This window comes from Amaranthus tricolor, chromosome 15 (genome assembly GCF_026212465.1).
Source record: "Amaranthus tricolor cultivar Red isolate AtriRed21 chromosome 15, ASM2621246v1, whole genome shotgun sequence".
NCBI classification, from domain to species: domain Eukaryota; kingdom Viridiplantae; phylum Streptophyta; class Magnoliopsida; order Caryophyllales; family Amaranthaceae; genus Amaranthus; species Amaranthus tricolor.
Window position 1 is genome coordinate 3931697 of NC_080061.1, and position 19061 is coordinate 3950757.

The window sequence follows — 19061 nt, forward strand, 5'->3', positions numbered from 1 at the left end:
ACGTTCTAACTTGAGCGTCGGAGGGGTTTTCCGGGAGATCACCCCCGGACAAGGCTAACGTGTTGTTTTGCAGGAATTCAAGTCGCTTCCTTCCACGAGTCGCTGCTCTTGATCACACTTCCACTTACCGTATTTCAAGTGTTTTCCACTTCCTCGTTTCATCACAGAAACAAAAATAAATTTAGGGAAATTTAATTTTCTAAATAAGTATAGTGTCTAAGTTTAAGATCAAGGCTTTTTCTTTGTGTTTGTTATTACTAACAGCAAATAAGAATAGAATATTAATAAATGGCAAAAAAGAATCATCACGATTTTCTTTGCTGTTGAAAGAAAGATAAAATTATAAATTTTTTTTGAAAGAACAAAATTATAATTTTTTAAAATTGAAAAAAATTAAAATCAAGGGCAATGGGTTAGTTTGCTGATATGAATAACGAGCAATCCTTTTATAATTTTTTCTTTTAAAATATATGACATCATCTTTCTCTACAAAATCGTGGTAATTTTTTTTGACTTTTAATATGTCCTTTTCTTGTTCGCTGTTAAACAATCTCTAACCTTATACTCAGACACAAAGACGCTTATTTTGAAAAATAAAATTTTCCGAAGCTTATTTTAGAAGTTTTTTTTTTTTAAAAAAAAAAGCTTATTCTTTCGATTTTTCACACATGTGTTGTGTTGGATCAAACAGACTTGTACCTAAACCCATTAAAATTTAATTTATTTGACCAAAACCTATATCTAGACTCAAACTTGTTAAATTTAACGAGATCTAAAGTTCTTTGAGTCTTAGTTTGATTGTTTATAGTTTACTCTCTTAGTTTGATTGTTTATAGTTTACTCTCTTACATTTAAAAGGTTTAATTCATACTAAAATAGTTATTTGTGGTATATAATACTGATAAACTAGGTTCGAAATGAGTTAAAAGTGTATTTTGGGTTGTGTAATGGGTTAAGTTAGAAAGGATATGGTGAGCCTAGAGCGAGTTTGGATGTGAAGACTCTAGACCTAATTCTAACCCAAATATTTTTAAAAAAATTTGGATCCAAACCTAGACCAATTGATGACCAATTAATTCTCAAAAAACTATACTTAGACCCTAAAACTAGGGTTGGATCTAGGGGGGTCCAAAAGGATTTTAAACCTATAACCATTTTCTAGTAATACATGTGGGGGTCTCTTATGTTTCATTAAGTTTGATACATCACATTATCACATATAACATTATGCGAGTTTTTGAGATAATATGTAAGGATGTAGATCATAATGTTACAAAGAAAATATAAGAAGAGTAACTTTGGATTACAGTAGAGGCATTTAAATTATATTTTTTAAAAAAATCACAATTTTGAAAAATGATGTTTATAGAAATAACTTGTACAAATGGATCACAAGAATCAAAATTCAACTAATTACACCCTACTAAAAGGTTAACCTTTGTATCCTTATACTTAAAACATTTACAAAGCCCCAACACTATTTACTACTGTTTAAAAACCCAAATTTTGGTTTTTAAACAGTAATGAACAATACTCATTCCATTATACTCCCTCCGAACCAATTTAGTTCTTCCATTTGTTTGGGCACGGTTATTAAGGATGGTGTGGGGTCCATTAAAAATGGTAAATAGTGAAGGGTAATTGGGTAAGTAAGGTATATGAGGGTATATTCGTAATTACGTATGTGAACTAAAGATATTTAGGTAAAAAAGATTGACAAAAATAGAAATGTGACAACTAAAATCACTTTGCCAAATAAGAAAATGGGACAACTAAAATGATTGGGAGTATTTTTTACATCTGCTATCATTCATTCCCTGCTTTCCTTACATCTATTTCCATTTACCTCAATTTTCTCCTACTAAACGTTAATGGTAATCTGCTTTCCAATTTTCGTCCGATGAATATTCAATCCTAAATTTTTGGAAGATTATCCTCATCTTCTTGATTTCTTAAATTTTCGTTGCTTATTTTTCATTTTGTTCCTTCTCTTCATGATTTCTTAAATTTTTGTTGCTTATTTTCACTTTGTTCCTTTTCTTGTTGATTTCTTAAATTTTCTTTGCTTATTTTTTCTTCAAATTTTCTTACGTCTCTGCTAATTTTTGGGTTTAATTGTGGTATTTTGATCTAAAGTACTATTTTTTGGGATTAAATAGTGGTATTTTAATTGTGCTAATTTTTGGGGTTTAATTGTGGTATTTGATCTACATTACTAATTTGATCCATTTCATAATGATCTATGTTTCGGTAATGAAACGAGGAAGTGGGAAACACTTGAAATACCGTTAGTAGAAGCGTTATCAGGAGCGGCGGTTCATGGAAGGAAGCGGCTTGAATTTCTGCAAAACAACACGTTAGCCTTGTCCGGGGGTGATCTCCCGGAAAACCCCTCCGACGCTCAAGTTAGAACGTTGATATGAGATTATTGAGTAGATGACTATAAACTGAATGCAAGAAGATGTCGGGGTTGATAATGCTGGACTGTGGGTAGGCTAATGAAGTGGAGTATGAGTAAGGATGCTTAAGAGGATTATTTTTAGATGATCCCTTCCTTTCAGCTGTTCACTTCTTTTTATAATGGTAAAGAAGGAAGTTATTTCTGAGAGGAAGTTAATTATCATGGGAATAGTGGGTAGTTATCAGCCTTAGAAGAAGGAGAACCATGCAATAAGGGATGAATGAGAAGTTGGGTCAATATGGAGGTTACCTCCCAGGGGAAGTTAGGATATTTTGAAGGTTACTAGCTTAAGGGCCAATTAAGGAGATTGGGGAATTTAGAAAAAGCCCATTGACTAAAAGTCAAGGTCAATCCGAAAGGTCAAAGGGTATTAAGGTAATATGACATTAATAATTTAAATAAATAAGTAAATTAAATAAGTGATACCATGACAATCTACATTACTATTTTATGGGTTTAATTATGGTATTTTGTTTTTTCAAATATTTGATTGTTTTAGGCTTGATTTCTGTATAAAGATTGGATACTAACGTGTGGAAAAATTTTATAAAATGACGAATTAAACAGAAATTAACAAGAATTCAACGGAAAATACTCCGGCAGTTAGATAGTATATAAACTAGACGTTACCACGTGAAAAAATCTTACAAAAGTATTACCACTGACATTTTATAAAAACTAAATATTACCATGTGGAATTTTAAAAAAGAAAGTGATTGTCACTATGCTTTACTGAGTTGAATCGCTGAAATGAAGGGCATGTGATGTTCACATGAAAAATAAAGAGTGAATGAGAAAATGACAAATATAATTTTTTTTTATAATATGGGCATATTTATAGATATTGTGATTTGAGCATATGCTATGAGAATTGTGTGAAAAATAAATGAGAATATTAAATAGAAGTTGAAGGAGTAGTAAGTTAGCATCAACAATACAAAAACAAACTCATATTGAGATAATCTATCGCCGAGCTTGGCTACGGGATGGAGACAAGAAAACCCTGTCACCAAGGTTGGCTACAGGCATTTTCTATCTCCATCATGTAGTTATTTTGTCTCCAAAGTTGGCTACGGGCATTTTTCGTCTCTATTCATCGCCATTCTGTCTTCAAAGTTGGCAACGGGCGTTTTTCGTCTCCAATCCGTCGCCATTAATATTCAGTGAGAATTCAAATTCGCGAAAGGAAGGAACTTGGGTTTATAAATTTTTCACTTTCACTTTTTCACTTACACCTTCAATAATCTTCAACCTTTTACATTTATTAATCTTTAACTTTCAACCTTATTCTACCTTCAATCTTCAACCATCAACCTTCAACCTTCAATATTTATTCAACCAACATCATCCATTTTCAATTTGTTTTCTAACATTTTAAAGTTTTTTTGTAGTTCATATGTTGTTGTTATTTGATGGTAGTTTATATGTGGATTTGTTTTTCAATTTGTATGTTGTTGTTGGTAAATTTTAGTTTATGTGTGGTTTATGTTTTCTTTCGATTTTTTAGTTATTTTTATTTTTGATAATTTTTAATTTGTATGTTGCTGTACGTGTTGGTAATTTTTGTTGTTCTAGATTTGTTAATTTTTCTGTTCATATGTAGAAATTTGTTAATTTTTGTGTTTATATGATAGTTTTTGTTAATTTTTTTGTTTATATGTTGATTTTTCTTTTAGTTCACATTGTTGTATGTAGTTGTTGGTAGATTTTTTTTGTTAATTATTGATGATTTTTTTTATTGATTTTTTAAATTTTAGATTTTTTTGATTTTCTATTCAAATTTTTATTTTCAGATTTTTTTTGTTAGTTTTTGAATCTTTTTGGTATCTGTTTGTTGGTAATTAGCAGTTAGTTTTTTTAATTATTTGTTAAATAATGAATTTGTTTTTGTTAATTTCAGTTTTTTAATTTCATTGTGAAAGTTCCGGTGCATTTGGTGGTTCCATAGGATCTCATAACACTTGTGCTCCAGAAGGCTCGGGCAGATCTTGTATGCGACGGGGTGGTGAAAGTGGTAGTTGTAAATTTTATTTAAAAATAATATATATATAAATTTAGTATTTTAAACCTTTTGTATTATATTAGTCACTATTTTTATATTAATATAATTAGTTTATTGTTTATATATTTTTTTGTCGTATATATTTTATTTGTTATTTTAGTTTTATGTGTTTTTATATATTTATTGTTATTTTAATTAAAATAAAACCTAAAATCTAAATTATAAACACTTAATTCTTATTAATAATTAATATTAAAATACTAATAATAGATTAATTAATAATATTAAATAATTAAAATAAATAATAATATTAGAATGTAAAAAGAATGTCAGGATATGGCAATGGAATCAAAATCTGACGCAATAAATGGCGACGGGATGGATATGGAATTTGCATTTGGCGACGCGAAATATGGCTACAGGTCCATTCCGTCTCCATCCCGTCGCCATATGGGTGATGGCTAAGGAATGGACCCGTAACCATCTCGTGTTTTTTTTGTAGTGAAATAGTAAATGGTTATTATAGTATGAAGTAGCTTCATTCGTTTAATATTATTAGTTACGTTTTAAATCTTTTATTCAATAAGAGAAGAATTTAGACATGATTTTTATATGTGTATAAAAATCAAAATATATTTATATAATATCGATATTGTTGAATTCATGGTGATATACATAATTTAAATGTAGAATTTTTGTAAGCTATTATTCAGATTTGTTTGAAAATAGCAAGCCGTGTAGATTATCCACTCGTAAAAAGTTGATTCCTAAAATAGATTGTAAAAAATTTATGAGTATTCCCACATCTTTGGACAATTTAGGAAAAAGAGTGGAATCTTTCTTTCCATCATACTTCTATAGTTCCGTTACATACTCTATTGATCAGTTGATTCGATAATTATCCCCATTGTGCATGGTAAAAGAAAAAAAAAAGTGACTGTCATTAAATTTTACTAAATCGATTATCACTTAATTAAATAAAAAAATATAAAGTTTTAATATAAAGTTTGAGATGTTTGATGATAATTAAAAAATAGTTATTAACTTATGTCAAATAATAAATTAATTCAGAAGTCAATTGCTATATCTATATTTTTTTTTTTGCATTTTAATCATATTTTAATAAATAAAATAATTAAATAGCTAAAATATTTATGTTGGAATAATAAACGGATGAAATTACATAATCATGGTGGATGACTATAGAATTACTTTGATAACAAACATTGGATAGTCTATAATGCTTTTGAATCTTTTGGACTCTCTTTTATTTTGTTTTTAGGGAAGGAATCATGTTGCCCATATATATGCTGGCTAAGTGGGCTATTTCTAATTCTTGTGATAAGGTGTGGCAGGATAGTAGTCCAAATTGAATTGATGTTTTTATTTTTCAAGGTGTTAGTTAATAAGATCATATCAAAAAAAACATTGGTTTAGCTAAATCATATCGTACTATTTAATAAAAATTTTGGAAAATGTCATATTTTATGTTTTAAAATAGATTGCCAAGTATAATAATATTAGTGGACTTAATTTACTTATTACATGTATTATTACTTAATTTATCTCTTAATACCTAAAACAAAAGATTCAAGGATATATAAGTGTATGAATTCTAATTGACATGAAATTTACAAAATAACTTAATTCTTAAAATAGAAGATTTACAATAGAGAATCATTAATCCATTGATTTATCAGATGGGAGGGGAGGGCTACATGGGTTTGGATTTTTCTATTATTATTATTATTATTATTATTATTATTATTGGGTCCTATATATTTTTCATATCAGCATAATCCAAGAATGCAATTTATCAACTAGTCATAACCTAATAAAATAAGCTGACCTAAAATTCAACCCAATATTTGCAATACGTGAAATTCAGTCAATTAGTATTAGAATGAGCAAAGTATAACCTTACTAAATATTATTTTCTAGAAGGGAAATTCACTTAGTTAGAACATACCGATGCATACACAATTAGTCATTTAATTTTTCATTTGGAAAATATTCTTGATGAAAAATATCTCTTAGGTAAAATTAATATATTTTTCTATATACAAATTTATCGAAATTCAATATAATTTATTTTTATAAATTTTATAGTATAATATATATTCTCTTAAAATTATATTTAAATATATTTTCTTATTGTTATTTCTACTCCATTGCAAACTTTCCATATATAGTTGCTTTTCTTTTATTTTTAGAATAAATGGCTTTTCTTATAAACCAATGTTTAGATGACACGTGAAGCCAACTTTGTTACTAACTCTTTTATTTAAGGAGTATAATGTTATCCGAAATCAATTCCTAAAACTCTACTTCTTTGCTTTTAAGCTAATCTCTAGTTTCTTTAATGTAGTTTCTCTAAATCTTCTCATATTGTAACGATATTGAAAACCAAGTAGTAGAACAGCTGAAAAAAGGTTTGTTAGATGATGATCATTTAATCATATTGAAGAAATATAAATAAAATAAAACTAATATTTTTGGATAAAGTCGTAAATCTTAATTATTACTCATAAATGGATTGTGTATTAAAAGTATTTTTCTTTGATCTAAAATTAGTTTTTTGTTGTAGATTGTTGGATAAATGGATTCACACAAAAAACTTCGATTGATGTTCTTGTTTTTGAGCATTTCTTCTTTTGGGTTCTCAACTCCAACCACTAGGAATACATCCTCAAGTTCTAATTCTTCTTCTCTTTTAAAATTTCTCCTATTTAGACTTCTCAAAATTTGATATGATCCAAAAATGACTTGAAATCCGACTAGAAATTAGTGGGTCATAACTCCAAAATATTGACTTATATTCTAAAAATAATTCAACCCGAAAAAAACCTAAATAAACTGGGTTAAACTCAACCGAAATTTAAATCTGATCGTTGGGGCAATCTAAAACTAGACCGAATTAAAATTGACCTGATTGAAAATTTTCTACTATATTAAATTGCAATAGTACTATATTAAGCTTTATATAAAATGGAGTCAGGGAACATAAAATATAAATCCAAGTTCAAAAGCCCTCTATCATATTCATTGAGAGAAACAAATGACGTTTAATTATTTCAATAATGTAATAACAAGCTTTAAACATATTATAAGAATTAATTAATTTTTATCTCAGTTAGAATATATCTTATTTATTAATTATATAAAGTTTCAAGTTTATTTAATTCTTATTGTTCTTTAACTTTAAATTTTTATTTCTCATGTTATCCTATACCTAAAAATAAATTAAACATATCATGTAAAATAATCACAAATATAATTTTTTTAACTTTATTATAGGATCAGAGAAACGTATATATAAAAGCACCTACCACATAATGGCAATTAACATCGTATTAACTTCTTGTACAAAATAAGTTATACTTAGAAATTTAAAACTATTATTTACTAATTATTCAATTCTTTGTCCAAATTACTCCACCACATATTTTAGTTCAATCAAATTAATTGTTTTTGACCAATAATTTAAATGCTAGTTCATGTGAGCAAATGATATTACACCTATATAATCTTCTTCTATTTGGTTTTAATTTTATTTTATATTATTGTAGCATCAGATGCTTATGTTTCAGCAAGAAGATATATTTATAACCAAATTCTTGATCATGAGTTTTTAATAAAAAATAGCATACCAATTTTTGCTAACAAATATAACTATTACATTAATTTATAGAAGTATTAAATATTATTACTGTTAATAACATACTTTAAAATCAAATATAAATACATTAAAGTATGTAAAATTATTTTGTTAGTTTAAAAGACAAAGATTTTTTTTTTCTCATAAAAAATATAGGTGATTTATATAAAGATAGTCGCAACCTAAATCATATTGGAATTAATCATTTGATGTAAGTAACCAAGAGTACATATAACAAAAACAAATCCTAATAAAAGTACATTAAATTTTAACCAACTCAAATATATCCAATACACTAAATAATATTCATTTAATACATAAAATTGAAAACATTTTATAAATAATTAAAATAAATAAAATACAATATATATTTTTAATACATTAAATGCGATTTGACCTAAAAAATAAAAAAAACATCTAATAAGAATAATAATATACTCAAAATAAGAAAGTAGAAAGTCAAAGATAATCATAATTACAATGACATTATATATCATTAAATTTTAGAGGGAAAATTTTTATTTTTAAACTAATATACTCAAAATAAGAAAGTAGAAAGACGAACAATATGATCGGTTTGAGAATCTAACACTATTGTGAACAAAAATCAAAATGATGCAAATGAAACAAATAAATAAAGCTAAGACAATAATTAATATGAATACGATGATAATAAAGCAAAACAAGGATATCGAGAATCATCTAATTCTAACATGGGAGTCAATCACTCTCATAATTGTATAAAAAATTGAATCTTTGGCATAATAAAACGTGATCTAATTAATCTGACCTTACTAGTATTAATCCTCAAACTTCCGTTTTATTGGTTAAACTAATAGGAATTTAACTTGAAAATACCTCAATCCTAAATTAATCCTAATCTCAAACTTCCCTTTTTTTGAAAAGGTTAATAAAAATATTTAACTAAGGTTCATTAAGCATGGGTTTAATCATAATCCAAATTTCACACAATTAATCGATCAAATATCATTCCATACTTTAAATTAGGGTCAATCCCTTAATCCTATAAGAGAAATCATCATCATCATCCAACCCAGTATATCTCGCTCTTAGAAAGATAAGGCTAGGGTCTGGGGAGGGAAGGATGGCGACAACTCATACCCATAAAGGAGAGCACGGCCAAAGGAGTCTCCCGACTCGAGAGAAGAGAAATCTACTCACTAAACATAATAACTAACATGAAATTAATAATTAGCAAAACCCTAATTTAGATTTTAGATGATGAACATGATGAAAATAATGAATTAAAGACAATTTAATGAATAATTAAAGGACAATATAAAAAAACTTACAAATTGGAACATAAACAAACCATAGGTTGCAAAAATAATTGAAAGTTGCAATGAGGAAGCGACACGTAAGCAATTTTAAAAAGTGATGATGTCAGCTGTGTTTTGTTTTATTAGTAATAGTTATAGATTTTGTTATCTAAACCTATATACATGCTGCATACAAATAAAAAACCTTAATAACAAAATTAAAAAATAATTTTAGTGTTTATTAAAGTAAATACCGCATAGAATAATAATCATAATTGCAAAAAGCTTTACTTCAAAAGACTTATTTTCGGCCCAGTTAAAGAATGAAGATGTATGCTTAATCAAGAGACCGTGAAGTAAGTTCATGAATCTAGATCTAATTATATACCACTATATGTATGTATAGAGATAAGGGGTTGTCATCTCATAACAAAGGTATTTTAAATTATAAGGATAAAAAATATTATATAGTCTCGATTTCATTAAGATCGCAAAGGTCATTATAAATCAAGAAAATGTTAAATTTGTAGTCATTATATATTACTAAAAAAGGTAATTTTTTCATGGGCAAAGGCGCCTATTGTTTTATGGGGTTAATTGATCGCACTTGACTCATCGAATTCTTAAAAAAAAAATTGTATTATTGCTATATATAGTAAAAGAAATAATTTAAAGCTATTGCATTGAAAAACTTGAATTAAAAATATGTAAAATTGAAATTAGTATACCAACCAATTTAAGTATAAATATATAATTTATTTAAACTTTTAATTAAGTTGATTTCTTAAGAGAAAATTATACATTAATAAAATCAAGAAAGAAAATTATATATGTGATTCAAATATTTTATTTTAGTTTGTTAAACTCCATTTTTCTATTAACCGTTAACCATATGACTTATGAGTACCAATAACTTTATATACCCATATTGGTCAAAACTCAAAAGCAATATTTTTCTGAACATTATTTTAATAGATTTTTATTGCAAAAATAGTATCTCATTATAATAAATAATATAGTAATTATAATATAAGACTTGATACATAATAAAAATATTATAAAAATATAAGAGAAATTATAGAAGAAAATCTGATGATAAGGAATTCATATAGCAACCGTGGAATTTTATGATGAATTCATCTATTTAAAAATGTATATATACAATTTTATCTTTGTAAAAATAAATAAAATTGCTTTCCTGATCCTTCTAGATAAACATCATAATATTACAGCTTATAATTATAATTTATGATAGAATTCGATCAATTAATGCATGACTCCTAATTAATGATTAAGTTAGAAATTAATAATCCACAAATTCACAGTAATTAAAGCTTGATGACCACTACATAAAGAACTACAATAAGTAAGTATAAGCAATAAGTATAATCCTTTAATTAATTTCATAAATTAAAATTGGTTATTTTATACATACAAGAAGCTAAGATAATTTCAATGTTTGGTGGATGTTTTTTTAGAGTCGTTCCTGAGGATAGTTTTGAAGTGCAACCATCTAAGACCTAACTGATAAGGAGGCTCAAATTGAGTTAATTCTTATTATTAAAAATTAGCTTGTGCATTAGTATGTATCATTATATAATCTTAAATTTGTACATTGATGCGACATTAATGTGATGAAAAAAATTATATGATCCATAGTTAAAAAAAAAAAAAAACAAAACTTTACTTATATAAAGGGCCTTATTTTATATTTTGCCCGTCAACCAAAAATGGTCGGAAACGGCACTCCAGTTTCACGTTTCTCCAATAAACGAGTATTCACCTCGCTAGCTAGATGTCAACCTACTACTACTATGGAGGAGATCATGTAAGCATAAGAATTATTTGAATTTATTAAAATGTTCAATTTTTAATTAGGAAAATTGGCTAAAATTAATCTCAACTATCAACCGTTGGTCAAAATTAATCCCCATTATCGATTAATTTTTAATAATCCCAACTATTTTCCTAATCTGTTCAAAACATGCCCACCTCCTGGTAACCGACAGCAGTAGATTACCTCGTAGCATTTTTTTTCCTTTTTTTTTTTTTACTCTGGATCTCCAAAAATAACCATCTTCTTCGTCTATTAATCCCCTCCCTCTTCTTCTTCCCCATTACTCCTCCATTGATAAATCCTAACTTCTCAAAAAAACCAAATTGAAACTAAACTTCCAGAATCTTAAAATTCCTGCAACATATGATATTGATTTAATAAAGAGAGGTTAAAATGTGGATTATAATTGCATAATTAAAATTGAATTTTAATTAGTTTGGATTGAAACTATATATAATTAAAATTGGATTTTAATTATTATAAGTACTTATTATTTTAAATTATATGATAATAAAAATAATGAATTGAGTTATTTGATGTATTGGACACTTAAAATAATTCAAGATATTATAAAATAAAAAATAAAAAATCGAATGCAGTCATCTTATTCACGCCATTTTGTTTTTTTCCTCAAATTCAATATCAAGATTTACAAGTTTGATTTTGGAATAATTATTGTTCGAAAATTTGTTTTTTTTTTGTTTGAATTGCATTATCCAACAATTAGATTGTTGTTTAATTGAGTATTTTGAACCCACAAATGCAATTCCATTTTCGACTTCTCGAATCCTAGATTTTTCCCCAATTTAATTGAATTCATGAACTTGAAATTTCATAATTAATCATTTCTAAACTATAATTATATGATAGTTATATGTTTTTCCCTTATTTTGAAATTATAATTTAAACATTTGAAAGTTCATCAATGGAGGAGTAATGGGGAAGAAGAAGAGGGAGGGGATTAATAGATGAAAGAGATGGTTATTTTTGAAGATCAGAGTAAAAAAGAAAAAAAGGAAAAAATAAATGCTGCGAGGGTTACATACTACTGCTGGTTACCAGGGGTGAGTATGTTTTGAACAAATTAGGAGAATAGTTGAGAATATTAAAAAATAATCGATAGTAGGGATTAATTTTGACCAACAGGTGATAGTTTAGATCAATTTCAACCAATTTTCCTATTAATTATCTTATTAATTTTTAAGTTTAATTTATGATAATGACAGGAGGTACTAATATTTCTAGAAGATTTTGGGAGCAATATCATATTTTTCAATGGACTTAGAGAACCATATAACCAGTCAGAATTAGGTAAGAATTATACTACATTTAAAATCACTAAACCATTCAATTTTTATAATGATCATTAATAAAATCTGATGATAAATTTTACGTCAACAGGGCTAGAAGATCATTCCGAGACCATATTTGCATGTAAGACCTATGAAGTTGGAAATTTAATCCGCTTAAACTAAAATTTATTATAGTAATTTATAATTATAAATGTAATTGTATTTTTCCTTATTACTTTTTAGAAACTCACTATATAGACTTACGAATTATTTATGAAAATAATTTTAATTGACTTAAAAGACAACGTAAAAAGAAATTGCACATGTTTAAAAAATGAATTCATCAACAATTAATGTAGGACCTTTACCGATAAATCATAAATTTTTGAACCAACTTACTAAATTTATTTGTAGTTTTTAAATCTTAATTCTAGTCCTATTTAATTAGATGGTGTTTGGAAATTCTAATTATTTTTGGAATAAAGGAATTGGTTTTGGAAATTCAAATGATGTATTCTCAAAAGTAATCATTGTTTTTAAAACTAATCCAATAGGATTTCTAGAATTTTTTTAAAAAACAACAAATAAATTTAGTAAGACATTTAAAAAATATCTATCTCCATACCTAATTTGATGTATCTACCTTTTATGAATAACTCGTAAGTCAATACAATGAGTTCCTAAAAAAATATTTAGGAAAAATACAATTACAATTTATAATTATGAATTACTATTATATAATGAATTTTCGTTTAAACGGATCAAATTCATAGGTCTGTAATAATTTGTTAGAAGAGGAGTGAGAAAAAGTTGTGAGGACTGAGGAGCAGATTACTTGGTGCGTGTATTGTTAATAGATAAAGATGTACTAATTACTTGTTCTGAAATAGTTGATAAGAAATATTAGTATTATTCTTCTTTCAAATTTATTTTATATATTACGGTTAATGTGTTAAAAAAATATAGTCAAGTAAGATCTTGTTTGAATTGTCTAATCAAATACTTTTATAATATCAAATTTTTATAATTTTTAGTTAATCACAGATTAAAATATAAATTACTAAAGTTACGCATTTAATTGCATAAAAAATAAAATATAGCAAATATAATAAACGGATGAATTAGTACTTTGGGTGGTGTGGAGGTTCATTTTAAATGGTGTCCCTCTTTACCTTAATGGCTTTGTATTTTTTTCATTTGAGGTTAGTAGTGAGTCCATTCTATATAATTTATCTCTTTTCTTTTATGTTTATATTGAGTTATCTTTTGATGATAAATTTTTTTTTAGAAAAAAGAAATTTAGTTTCCAAATATACCATAAGTACAACTGTAAAAGGACTTCAATAATCAATATGCATTGATTTTTGGATCATTTCACCAGGTTGATTTTGAATTTAATGTTTTGAGTCAGTTTAAAATCGGATTTTTTGTCCACATTAATTTTTATATAATTTTAAATTTATTTTAAAGTCGGTTCAAATCAAGTCGCTCGGTTATAAAGTCTGGTAAATATCGAATTATCGTGTCTATTTTAAATAACTCTAAATTATTTATTGAGTGATCTAAAGAAGCTAAATTATCTCATAGCTAGGAAAGTAGGGAATGATAATCGAGCGAGGGAGCTATTGAAATGCAACAGGCAAAGTTCAACAACATTGTTTTCTTTATTTATATTTTTACAGTACAATCTCATGATCAAAAGCAAAACACTTCATTAATTATTAAGAATTTATACATTAGAAACTACTTATGAGTTATGAATTACTTAATTTTATGGCTCTGATCTTATAATTCTGGCTAGACAATTATCAACAGGCCTTGAAATTGGCAAGTATCTGATAGGACACTCTGAATTAACTCTTTCTAACCTGCACAACAAGTAAATTTCACATAAATTTTCCAATCTTTCTGAACTTAAATGTTCAAAACATGGACTAACAAAAACTCAAACGAAAGCGTACTTGTAGTTGAGTAGGAAGTAGTGAAGAAAAGTATAAACTTCGAGCCTAGCTAAATCTCGACCAGGACACAGCCTACTTCCTGCTCCGAAAGGTATGAAATTCACTCTTGTTTTAGGATCCTGCAAATAATGTGCACTCTTAGTTCATGTATTAGTACTCCCATAACACAAATTTATTATAAATAAGAAACGTTTTTACAATTTAACAATTATAAATGATATTTTAATTTATTTTAAATTGATCAATGAGGATTATAATAATTTTTAGTAGTAAAAACCTGGTCGGGCTATGTCGGGCCTGAAATGTCTGGCCTAGATAAAGCCATATTAAGTTTAAAGTGCCCTTATCCAGACTGGCCTTGCTTAAGCCCGGCCAGACCCAGCCAGTACTCGGCCCATAGAACACCCCTAGTCCTGATATAGGTGTTAGTATATGCAGCTTACATCCCATCTGGAAGGGTCAAACTGTTTTGGATTGAGGTACTTCTCTGAATCAAGGTGTGCACTTCTAAGCCAGGTCAATATCCTCCATCCTTTAGGTACAATATAACCTTCAACAAACACCAGAGAAATAATTACTTATCAGCTATAAAGTACTCCGCTTAACAGGCAACCCGCCCATAAACAACTCTTTCTGATATGTACGAGTGTTAATAGAAACACTAACCGTTGATGTTAACATCTTTGGTCGCCTCGCGGAATAATGTAAATGAGATATTCACCACTCGTAGCGTCTCATCAATCACCTTGGATAGATATTCCATTTGTCTGGTTTCTTTCAATGTTAGCCCCTTCTGATTAGGCAATCTCTTATTCACAATTTGTTCTTGTTCTTCCTAGTATAATCAAGGTAAAATCACAATAATCAAACTAAGCTTGATTTTTATCAAATTTTAACTCATTTGTGTATTAATAAGCAATCTAACCTTAGCTTTCTGGAAGATCTCAGGATGATCTTGTAAAAGCACAACAGCCCACATAGCTGCATGACCAGAAGATTCATGCCCGGCATTTAGAAACATGATGATCAAATCAACAATCTCTTCATCACTTAGTTTACCGCCATTTTCATCTTCGGTTCCCATTAACATATCCAACATATCCGTCTTTTCTTCTTTCTTACTTGCCGTTTTTTCTAGCCTTCTTTTGTCTACAACACTCTGAAATATCTTCTGCAAGTTCTTCCTAGCCTAATTCACCACAAAACAGAGGTTTTGAGCAAAATTTACTGAAATTTCTGATAAGTAATTGTTGAGTAGTTGCTAACTAGAGGTGTTCAACGAGCTCGGTTAGGGCGGTCAAAATTTAAATGGGTCGGATTGGACGGGTTATCTCAAATGTCAAACGGGCCGGTGTCGGTCAAAATTCGTTTAAATCCGATCAACTTTGACCTGTTTTTTGAAAAAAATAGTTGTTTTATTCTACTTTATGGCCCATTGAGTCGGCCCACTTATGTACGTAATAACATCATATAAAAATATTTAAAAAAACCAATTCCTATAACAAGTCTTGTATGAAACCGCCTCGCCATGAGACGAGCCCATACAAACAGCTCATTAGTAAAAAAAAAAAAAACAAGCAAAAAAAAAACAATAAAAAATTGAATTTCAACATGTATATGAAGTTGTTATTAATTTTTAAACAGTTTGGACTTACCCAATTGAAGTCTCACGATGAGACGACCTCAATCAAGAATTAGTGTTCCTATAATTATTCGACCCGGTCCGGCCCGACCTTTTACATCAAGGCCCGTTATTAACCCGACCCACTAATAACACATTAAAATGTAACCCAACCCTTGACCCGTTGGGTCGACCCGTCCCGTTGAACACCAATATTGCTATTTATTGCTAACTAACCTTTAGAGCACTGTGGTAAGCGAAGCCAGGGAAGTCGATAGCCATGGATTTTAACCCATGATTCAAAGTAGTATACTCCTTTTCTAGAGCCTCCATGATAGATTGATCGGTACTTGTTTCACCCACCATTACATACATGATTACCTTGAAAGCAATCTTCCTCATCTCTGTTAAGAACTCAATAGGTCGCGACATGCTTGCCCATTCTTCGAGTGATGTGGTCACAATTTGTTCGATGTGACTAATGTAAATGGACAAGGCCTCTTGGCCACTTAAGGCAGCCGTGGTTAGCCTTCTAAGGCGCTTGTGTTCTTCCGATGATATGCCATGAAATGCTTTTTTGCCCATTAGTTTTGTGATGGATTCAGGAAATCCAGGTCCAAATGTTGTGTCATCTGATAAAACTCTCTTGCAGGATTCTGGTGTTGTGACAATAACACATGGTTTTCCAAACATCATTGCTTTGTATATTCCTTTTGTTCCAAATCTGTGATTTTCAATTCAAATAATGATGATTAACAAGTACATATTATAGAGTTTTAAAAGTTATTAGGAAATAGAAGAATATATTGAAGGGTAGAAACTTATGTTTGATTACTCTCTTAATTAGTCCAATGTAATTCGCTAGTTAATTCGCTGTTTTGAATTTTCGATTTGTTTAAAATGACTCTAAAATATACCAAAATTGACCATAATTCGCATATTTTGATTTGCGATTTGCAAGGAGATTACTGAATTATGTGACAATATTCTTTGATATGATGTTAAGTGTAGATGCAGTTAAAGGTGTTCATTCAGGTGACCGGGTAGGTTTCGGACGGGTGTCATTCGATTTGATTGTATTTCGGATGCGTGTTGCGACGGGTCACACTCGGGTCGCGTCGGTTGGTCACGGTTCGGTCGAAGATCGGTTATTCGAGCTATCCAGTTAGCATCAGTTCGTTATCGGTTGAAGTTCGCGTCGAGTTTCAATCGATCTCGGGTTGCCATCTGTTAATAATTGGTTTGGTTTTACCGGGTACAAATCGGATTCAGGTATTTTTCAACTAGAATTCGGCTACGAATTGCGAAAAACTAATTACTATTGATCGAGTTAGTATCAGATTAAGTTAGTCATTTTTTAATTCATGATAAGATTCTTTTACTTAAAGCAAAATTGTGAAAATGCAAATCAATTAGTGATAATTATTACATTATTACTTTTACTTGTTTGACTAGAAATTAAAATTATAAAAATCTATCAATTTTCATCTAATTCGATTAAAAGTAATTAAATAAACATTGACCATTGATTATTAACTCTAAATATATGAAACCATGTATTTATAAATTTATTTTATTAAAATAACTAATAAGAAAATTGAATATGAGTCGATCATACTTCTATGTAAAAAATTGGTTCAGGTTTACAGTAGTTTGATCTAAATTTCGTTTGAGTTAAGTCAGTTTTAGCCGGATCGAGTTTGGTCTCGAGCATGAATCGGGTCGGTCACTATTAGGTTCGGGTAATCTCGGTTAACGGTTATGTGTCGGTTAGAAAAATCGGTTACAGCTCGGGTTCAGTTTTCCCATTTTTGGTTGTCAACCGGTTCGGGTATAGCTTCGGGTCAGATAATGTCGGTTCGATAAACCTAAAAAAGGAACACATTTTCGGATCAGTTTACTTTCGATTTCGGATCGAAATTTCGGGTCGGGTTACTTTTAAACAGCTCTATTTTAGATGCAGTCATGCCTCTTCTTACTTTATTTTAAATGAGGGGTGGATAAGATTTAAACAATAAACTTTTGTCATGTTGGCTCTATACCACGTTAAAAAACCAACTCAATTTCTAGCATATGTATACATATGAAGCGAAAGCTTTTACCGAAAGTAAAAACCTTACTATAATAAAGCTGTTAGAGTACATAACATATTTTGGGGCGACAATCATTAGGATCAGTGCAAGAATACTAGGAGGTAAAGAGAAACAAACCTTGCAGCAAAGTTGGAAATGAAAGAATCAGGATTTTTAGATTTGAAGGCTTTAAGGAAAGATAATTGAGTGCCCATGAAAGGCCATCCCATATCACCAGGAGGAAGCAAATGCCTCTTCTTACCCAACCTCCTTACATAAAACCACTCATTTACTGTTTTTAGAAACCCATAAACAGCTACTAAACCTCCCAAAACAACACTGAATATCAACCAAATTGAGCTTCTTATCTCCATTTCCCAATTCAAGTAGATATGATTCGTTTTCAACTTCGACTTCTTGTAGGATGATTCATTTTAGTTCAAATATGCAGCCTGTATTTATAGTTAGCAGAAATGGAATTGTAAGTATCAGAAATCCTGTGCCAAATATATGAGCATGATTTGGTGTATAAAATCTGATACTTTATGATTTATAGATGAATCTTTTAAATGCTGATATAACGTCAGGTTTTTTTTGATAATATGATACTAATTTCTTCATATTATTCTTTGATTAGCTTGATTAGATCATGACTATCACATAACAGATTTTCAAATATTGTGTTTGAAATACTTTGAATGATTTGGTCAAAAAACAAAATAACCGAAGATTCCTACTATTTTGTTTAAATAAATATCATATTATGTCATTATCAAATTGGGTTCATAGCTCAGTGGTAGAGCAATTGACTGCAGATCAATAGGTCACCGGTTCGAACCCGGTTGGGCCCTAGGTTTTTGTTACCTACATTTTTGCC

At 28.7% G+C, this 19061-nt stretch overlaps 1 protein-coding gene and 1 non-coding gene across 2 annotated transcripts; one reads left to right on the forward strand and one right to left on the reverse strand.

Moving 5' to 3' along the window:
- Positions 1-14301: 14301 nt before the first annotated feature.
- On the reverse strand, positions 14302-18622 carry LOC130800751 (ent-kaurenoic acid oxidase 2-like). The gene is made up of 7 exons (XM_057664360.1): positions 18323-18622; positions 16350-16836; positions 15417-15680; positions 15158-15326; positions 14935-15041; positions 14492-14610; positions 14302-14398 (listed from the first exon to the last, which is right to left on the reverse strand). The coding sequence occupies exons 1-7, from the start codon at positions 18556-18558 to the stop codon at positions 14302-14304; spliced, it is 1479 nt and encodes a 492-aa protein (XP_057520343.1). The 5' UTR covers positions 18559-18622.
- Positions 18623-18963: 341 nt separating this feature from the next.
- On the forward strand, positions 18964-19035 carry TRNAC-GCA (transfer RNA cysteine (anticodon GCA)). The gene has a single exon. It is a non-coding gene; the product is annotated as a tRNA-Cys (tRNA).
- The last annotated feature ends 26 nt before the right edge of the window (positions 19036-19061 follow it).